Source organism: Phyllostomus discolor, chromosome 1, assembly GCF_004126475.2.
Source record: "Phyllostomus discolor isolate MPI-MPIP mPhyDis1 chromosome 1, mPhyDis1.pri.v3, whole genome shotgun sequence".
In the NCBI taxonomy this organism is placed as follows: domain Eukaryota; kingdom Metazoa; phylum Chordata; class Mammalia; order Chiroptera; family Phyllostomidae; genus Phyllostomus; species Phyllostomus discolor.
The window spans coordinates 50732386-50740287 of NC_040903.2; the positions used below are offsets into that span (position 1 = coordinate 50732386).

The following is a 7902-nucleotide window of genomic DNA, read 5'->3' on the forward strand; positions in this document are numbered from 1 at the left end:
GAGAAAAGCTCCCCGGAGCGCATCTGGGTGATAATTTTTACATTGACACCCACACACACACCCAGAAGTCTTAGTATATGGGCCTCCCCCAACACGGGCCCCCTCCCTCCAGGACTACGCAGAATGCGTGGGGCAGAGGGCAGAACAGCGGGAATAGCTGGAGTGTTCAGTAACCTGGGTTCATCCCACCCATCTGTCTCTCACCCCTTCCCCCGCCCAGGTACTTGTTTCCTGGGACCAGACGACCCCTGTAAATCCCCTTAGGAAGTCTGGCAGCGTTCTCACTTTATTGTCCTTGCTCCATCTCCAGCTCCACAGAAAGACTGGATCAAGTTCTCACCAAAGCGCATCCTTTCTGTATCTTGCTTAGAAGGGCTTGGTGGAGTGAGCGCTCCTGGAGAGAGCTGGAGCTGTTTTATCAGCCCCAAGCGACTAGCTGCGTGAACCAGCGACGCCTCAATGACCAGAGAATCCCTTGGGGCTAATCTGAAAACCCCGTCCCCAGCACAAAACTCAGACTCTGGAGATGCGCGTGGGCTCCGCGCGCTCGCTGAGTGGCCACCTTTCTGTCAGAGGTTCCCCAAGTGCCAGGGGAAACGGGAAAAGGCCATTTCCACTTATTTTGGTACTTCCCTTTAGGGCCTTTAGGCCCCCGAAACTGATTCCCCCCTTCCTACCAGTCCCAGAGGGGCGATGCTTTAGGAGGAGGAGGACCAGCCAAGCTCAGAGAGGCGTTGCCTTTTGGGGAAGGAGCTCAGGACAGGCGGGCAGCCGGCAGGCCGGAGAGAGACCGCTTCCAGGCAGGCAGCGCCGGAGGGAGCGCCCAGCCCAGCAAAGAGTTAAAGGGAGGGGACGTGGGCTGTCACGCGTCATTGGGCAGATTATGTGCAGCAAACAAAAAGTGTGTGTCTGCGTGCCAGTCAGTCACTGCATCGGGTCCATCTGTACAACTCTCATTCTCTCTCTCTCTTTCCTCTTACTCTCCTCTCATTTCGCTCTCCGCATCTCTCCATCTCTCTTTCCCCTCTTTAGGCAGCGCCTACTAGACAGCAACCAACACCTCTTGACATGGAAATACACTGATACAATAGGCAAAAGAAACAGTCGATAGCATCTCTCGGTTCCAGGTGGCGTTATTTGGCCGATTCTATCCTGACCTTATTCCTGGTAAGTCTATTTGCATTGATGGGGAAGGGGGATGGGAGGAAGGCTGGTTTCGTAGGAAGAGTGGAAAATTTTGTCCTCCGTTTCCTTAGTATCCAGAAGAGGGGGGGAAATAATTGTAGAGGGGATCTCTGCTGCCAATAAGATTATACAAAGGGAGGAGCTGGTGGAGAGCACTTTGCCGGAGAAGCAAGCGACTGGGGCGCGCGCGACCGCCAGACAATGCCTGCTTCCAGGGTAGGGCGAGCGGCCGGCGGCAGTGCCCGCTTCCCAGCGAGCTCAGCCGGCTCTGGAAAAGATGCCCCGGCGGACGAGAACCGGGGCCCTGGAAGAGGATGCTGAGCTGTGCAAGGCTGGGTGGCAAAGGCCACCGCGAGCGGGCGAGCGAACCCAGGCTTTCGTCTCGCCCCGCGATGACTGTGACCGGCTGGGTGCTCCTGACGGCCGCCAAGGCGACGCGGTCCCCTATTAGCGCGCGGCGAGGACCTTTTCACCGTATTGTTAGGTAAAACTGCATTTTAATGATTGTGTCCCTGCTGTTGCCCGACGTGACGGGGCGACCTCACGGCACAATGAAACGTTTGTTTGAAAGACACTTTTAAAAGGACGAGAGAAATTGGAGCATAAAACGCTGAGTTGGGGAAATTGAAAAGGAGAGAATAGGATTCCGTTGAAAAGGAGATGGGAGGTTCTGGAAGATTTTTGAAATATATCTAAAATTTCAATTGGCGATAAGAAACGCTATCTTGTGTGGGGTAAAAATGTTCACGGATAGATGCTCTATCTCAAAGTAAGTTTCTACTTTATGGGTCTTTCTCTTATTTCTGTCTGGCAGATGCTGCTCAACACTTGACATTTGGTGGGGGTGGGGTGGGGTGTAGAAGAGTGAATGAAAGAAGAGGCTGACCAAAGTTTCATGCTCTGTTAGCTGTAAAGGGGGAAAAAAAGCAGTACCTTGTAATCACATTGGCAAAATTATTTGGTTAATAGACATTAAGATAAAAATGGGCATTACTAATATTATTCCATAATGCACAATTTCTCTGGAAAATAATTAGGTCTATTCTGTCCTGCTACTTAAATTACACCAAATATACATGAAATACTGCCTATGGTGGCATTATTGGGGAAAAACCAAATTGGGGAAATCTTCTAATCAATCAGAAAGAGTGAACAATGCAGTTACTTCAAAGCCAGTTTAAATGTTAAATAACAGGTTTTTCAAATGGTAAATATTGTAGGCAGTGTCCAGTGAAAAAGGGAAAAAAAGTCAAATGATAGCTTAATAGAGAGCCCTCCATTGGGGCATCACTTTCTAAACTGCTGTGGATGAAACAGCTGGAGTGTCCACTGAGGTCTATTTAAGCGGGGCTGCCCCCTCTTGCCCAGACTGGGTTGCATTTAGGGAGCAAGAATTCACCAGTCATTACACACACCGTGCTTCACACAGGGGACGCTTCGGACCTGCCCTGTACCTTTTCACTTCATGAGGCACGTGTGACTCAATCCACCCCCTTGTATAACAAGGTAACTGGGATTCACCCTCATCCATAAATAAGCATGTTGAGAAAAAAATAATTACCTCTGCTTGCTGCTTTTAATTAAAGCCTCGGAGGGACAGTGTTGGATTATGGTAATGAGCAGACATACGTCCTTTCTTGTAGGCTGCAGAGAAAGGTTAGCTGACACGGAATCAGTGGCCCTGACACTCCACTTGAAATCCATTCGCCATGCTTGACTGTCTCCACCTGTTCTCTATTGCGGCTCCCCTCTTTGGAAGAAAATAAAATAAAATCAGCTCCCAGGCATCCAGTCCAGTGCATAAGAGAAAAGGAGAGGAGCTTTCTCCCAAAAGAAGTTTCTTTCAGTCAAGAAAGTCTATAGGCTAGTAAAAAAACAGTTTTATCCTCCACCCTCACTTCCCCCAAATCCTGGCCCATCCTCCCCAACTTGACTGCAAAACAAAACAAAACAAAACAAAAACCTTGTCTTCCTTAGCCCTACATGTTCTCTCTCACAAGCAGTTAGTCTACCTTGAGCTGACACTATTCCAATTTTTTAGTTGGTATCTTCAAAATATGCCAGATTTAATCTGCCTTTGGCTTTATTTCTGAAATAAGAGCTATGCAAAAAAGCAGGCGAATTCAAGAAAAATCTGTTGAGTAGTTAAAATGTTCTGTCTGGATTCATAAAGGCAAAACGAGTAATGTACTTCACTTTGGTGTCCTATGTGTCTGTCTCTAGTGATGGAGGATTCAGGCATCCAGCGAGGCATCTGGGATGGAGATGCCAAGGCTGTCCAACAGTGTCTGACGGATATTTTCACCAGCGTTTACACCACCTGCGACATTCCCGAGAACGCTATATTTGGTCCCTGCGTCCTGAGCCATACTTCCCTGTATGACAGCATAGCTTTCATAGCTCTCAAGTCTACTGACAAGAGAACAGTTCCTTACATCTTCAGGGTAAGTCTTTGCTGATACTGCTTGGGGTAGGAAGGTGATGTCCAGCTGAAAACTGACTATTATTCTAATGACAAGCTGAGACAGGTTGTGAATGTAGAAACTGCAGTAAAGTGAGTTGTCCTGTTTCACACACCCAATATTGAAAAGGAAAAATTAAACTGAAATCATTGTCAACTGATTTTTCTGGAATAAATGACAACATTTGGTTTGGAGTACCAGCTATACCTAAATCAGTGGCTCAATCCTGGGCTTTCCTGATAATGGTATTGACTCTGGGAGATTTCGGAAGATTGAGGCTATTTGCATAATGAGTACTTTCTGTAAGTATGGGAGCACTTGCCTTCCAGTATAGGGGTCCCCTTCCCCTAAATATATTACTCTTTCTGGGAGAGGTAGCTAAGGCCCAGAGTTTGTATTTGAATAAAAATGTTAATAATCTGACAATAAAACATCTTTAAATCCATATGTTTTAGTGTGGATATAAAAGTCCTTTTCTCATTCTTTCTTTACAAAGAAGAACTAATACTTGTTTAAGTCAAAATTAAGATGAGTGAATGCCATATGACAATTTCTGAGATCTAAATTTTTCATTTCCAAAGCAAACAAAATTCCCCCACATTTTTGTAGTATGGGATAATTTAAAAGTAAATTCTTGAGACATTAACACTAATTTGAATTGAAAGAAGAAATTTCGTCATTTGATGTTCAACTGGTATATGAAAACGACGACTTAAATAAGCTCTATGATTTACCCAGCATCTCAAAGAACAGTTCTCTTGCCTGCTGGACACAAACAAGAGGATGGGTGCCAACTTGGGTCAAGTTCTTTTGAATCTTGATCTCAAATAATTCTTTGGAAAAGAGAGACGCGTAGGAAATAGCCCCCAATCCCTTCAGCTTTATTCTCTCACAAGAGTGTTCCTCCCCAAACACTTTCCTCCTTGTATTCTTTCTTTCTTTCTTTTTCTTAAACTGTAGGTAGACACCTCAGCAGCAAATGGTTCCTCAGAAGGTCTCATGTGGCTGCGTCTGGTTCAATCGGCCAGAGATAAAGAAGAGCAGAACCTTGAAGCCTATATAAAAAACGGACAGCTGTTTTACCGCTCTCTCCGAAGGATTGCCAAAGATGAGGAGTTACTAGTTTGGTACGGCAAAGAACTGACTGAGTTACTCTTGCTCTGCCCCTCTAGACCCCACAGCAAAATGAATGGTAGGTTGGCTTTTGACCCGCGTGTGGGCCCTTAGCAAACGGGGGGCGGGGGGGGGGTGGAGTGCAGGGAGCGGCGGGGTCTCACTCTGGCTCCTGGAGGCGCCTTTCCTCTCTTTCGGTGTCTCTTAGGAAGCTTCTGTGATCTAGTCCGTAATGAAGCTGGGGCAGATATGTGAGGATAAATTAGGGGGCACTTGGCTTAATTACAGCCCTCCTCCCAAATCAGGAGGGAAAGTTAGATCAAGTCGTACAGGATCCCTTCTTTTTCAGGCAGAGGCCTGAGAGATTAAGGTGGATTTGTGAAGGGGATGATGACAACTGGCCTGGAGACGATCCTGAGTAATCATGTGGTGTGCGTGCGTGTGCCTGCGCGCGTGTGTGCGTCTGTGTGGTGTTTGCTCACTAAGCAGGGTCGTCCCCTTACACATGCCTGGAATGCAGCCAACGTTTCCAGTTTGAGTTCCCCTATGTGGCGCATCTGCGCTTCCGCTGCCCCAAGAGAATTCACAGCGCTGATAGGAGCCCCCAAGACGAACAGGGTGGCGGCGTGGGCACCAAGGATCACGGGGGCGGCGGCGGCGGTGGCGGTGGCAAGGAGCAGCAGCAGCAGCAACAGCAGCAGCAACAGCAACAGCAACAGGAGGCGCCCTTGGGCCCGGGCCCCAAGTTCTGCAAAGCCGGCCCGTTCCACCATTACCCGACCCCCTCCCCGGAGGGCAGTAACCCTCCTGCGACTGGCGGCGGCAGCTCGAAGCCATCCACGGACTTTCACAACCTGGCACGGGAGCTGGAAAACTCCGGCGGAGGTAGCAGGTGCTCCCCGGTTCGGAGCCTCAGCAGCAGCAGCAGCAGCAGCAGCAGCAGCAGCAGCAGTGGCCACCAGGAGGCGGAGCTGAGTCCCGACGGCAACGCCGCGGGCCTGGGCAAAGGAAAGAGGAAATTCCCAGAGGAGGCGACTGAGGGCGGTGGCGGCGCGGGGCTTGCGGGGGGCCGAGGCCGCTTCGCCGAGCGGCCCCTGCCCGCCTCCAAGGAGGACCTGGTATGCACGCCGCAGCAGTACCGAGCCTCGGGCAGCTACTTCGGCCTGGAAGAGAACGGCCGCCTCTTCGCACCGCCCAGCCCGGAGACAGGCGAGGCGAAGCGCAGCGCCTTCGTGGAGGTGAAGAAGGCGTCCCGAGCGCCTGGACTGCAGGAGGAGGCGGCAGCCGATGGCGGGGTTGCAACCGTCGACGACCAGGACGCGGGTAGCGGCGGAGGCCCCTCCACGCCCGTGGCCGCGTCGCCGGCTAGTGCCGAGAAGCTGCTGGCCCCGCGGCCCGGGGGCCCGCTACCCAGCCGGTTGGAGGGCGGCAGCCCGGCTCGTGGCAGCGCTTTCACCTCGGTGCCGCAGCTGGGCGGCAGCGGCGCTGGGGGCGGCGCGGGCGCGGGCAGCGCGGGTGGCGCGAGTGGCGCGGGCAGCTGCCAAGGCGCCGCGTCGGACGAGCGCAAAAGCGCCTTCTCGCAGCCGGCGCGCTCCTTCTCGCAGCTGTCCCCGCTGGTGCTGGGCCAGAAGCTGAGCGCCCTCGAGCCGTGCCACCCCAGCGACGGTGTGGGTCCCACCAGACTCTACCCCGCTGCTCCTGACCCTCTAGCAGTGAAGCTCCAGGGAGCCGCAGACCTGAACGGAGGTTGCACGGCCCTGCAGAGCGGCGGTGGCGGCCTTCCCAAACAGAGCCCCTTCCTCTACGCCACCGCCTTCTGGCCCAAGAGCTCCGCAGCCGCGGGGCCGCTGCAGCTACAGCTGCCCTCGGCGCTTACGCTGCTGCCTCCCTCCTTCACCTCGCTGTGTCTGCCCGCGCAGAACTGGTGTGCCAAGTGCAATGCCTCCTTCCGCATGACCTCCGACCTAGTATACCACATGAGGTCGCATCACAAAAAGGAGTACGCCATGGAGCCCTTGGTGAAGCGAAGGCGGGAAGAGAAACTCAAGTGTCCCATTTGCAACGAGTCCTTCAGGGAGCGCCACCACCTCTCCAGGCACATGACCTCCCATAATTGACACCGAAAGGACCCCAGCTTTCCACTCGGCACGTCCACGCACAGCACAGTCAAGCCACCTGTAGGAACAAACACGTGATGGCATCCACCACCTCCTAGTGATCTGAGACATTGCACCCAGAGAGACGGTCACATCACACACAGAGTCTCAAACACGTGGGCTCCTCCAGTAATCTCATTCAAATGTTTACCTGCCACCTACACTACGCACACACGCACGCACACACAGGATGGTGGATTTTTGATTGGGTGGGTTGTTTTGAGGGGTTTTCTTTTGAATGCACGCATTTTCACTTTCCAAAAAACAAAGGTACATTTTTTAAAATGTCATATATTGCAACATATTGATGCATTTGTCATACGTTTCTACTTAAATTATTAAGAACTTACAGTTTAGATGTAATAATTGTATGTAAGGGCAAAATTTATTTTAGATAAAAAGTAAAGGAGGAGAATGAGATGCTTTCTGCATTTCTTGATGACAGTTTGTGTTCTTACAAAAATCAACAAACGGGGGTGACTATTCAATCAAAGTTTCCAGGGGGAAGTGCATGTATCATGAAACGATTATGGACTTCAATGAAGAATGTCATCATTATGTAAATATATATTTCCTTTTAAAGAAAGTGTAATTTTGTGCCAGTGAAATGGAGTCTGAATAGTTATGTGTTTCTTTTATCCCTGGAAAGATTTATTAAACTTTATAGATGATCTGGGTATGTTGGATGCTTTCAGAATAAATGACTATTTTCTTCAGAGCAATTATTTGGAAAGTTTTTAAATAGACTTTTGTAGCCAAGAACTACACTTTGAGGAGATACCATGTATTTTCACTGAGTCCCTGGAAAGAAGAGGTAGCAGGAGAGGGACGATGAACTCTGCCCCACTTGCATTTCTTTGCTCTAAGACAATTTTGAGCCCCAAAGAGAGGATATGAGGTTTGGTTATTAGTTGGAGAATCTTTAACTGGAACGTGGTGAGTGTCCTGACCAAAGGACAAAGCATTTAAGCAGAGATGCCTGCCTT

At 50.3% G+C, this 7902-nt stretch overlaps 1 protein-coding gene across 3 annotated transcripts; it reads left to right on the forward strand.

Annotated features, from left to right (window-relative positions):
- The first annotated feature begins 357 nt into the window (after window positions 1–357).
- PRDM8 (PR/SET domain 8) lies at window positions 358–7593 on the forward strand. Of its 3 annotated transcripts, XM_036022562.1 has the most exons (5): window positions 358–1167; window positions 2615–2691; window positions 3409–3629; window positions 4608–4839; window positions 5247–7593. In XM_036022562.1, the coding sequence occupies exons 3-5, from the start codon at window positions 3411–3413 to the stop codon at window positions 6875–6877; spliced, it is 2082 nt and encodes a 693-aa protein (XP_035878455.1). In that variant the 5' UTR covers window positions 358–1167; window positions 2615–2691; window positions 3409–3410; the 3' UTR covers window positions 6878–7593. The 3 variants fall into 3 exon arrangements, with proteins under 3 accessions (XP_035878455.1, XP_028361173.1, XP_035878457.1); XM_028505372.2 differs by lacking the exon at window positions 2615–2691 and having other exon boundaries at window positions 364–1167; window positions 5250–7593; XM_036022564.1 differs by lacking the exons at window positions 358–1167; window positions 2615–2691 and adding an exon at window positions 1205–1669.
- Window positions 7594–7902: the final 309 nt, after the last annotated feature.

Excerpts from the sequence above, each read along its gene's own strand:
- PRDM8 (XM_036022562.1), top strand. The coding sequence starts at position 3,411 with ATGGAGGATTCAGGCATCCAGCGAGGCATCTGGGATGGAGATGCCAAG. Across the intron at positions 3,630-4,607 it reads CAGTTCCTTACATCTTCAGG|GTAGACACCTCAGCAGCAAA; the intron begins GTAAGTCTTTGC and ends CTTAAACTGTAG. Across the intron at positions 4,840-5,246 it reads ACCCCACAGCAAAATGAATG|CAGGGTCGTCCCCTTACACA; the intron begins GTAGGTTGGCTT and ends TTGCTCACTAAG.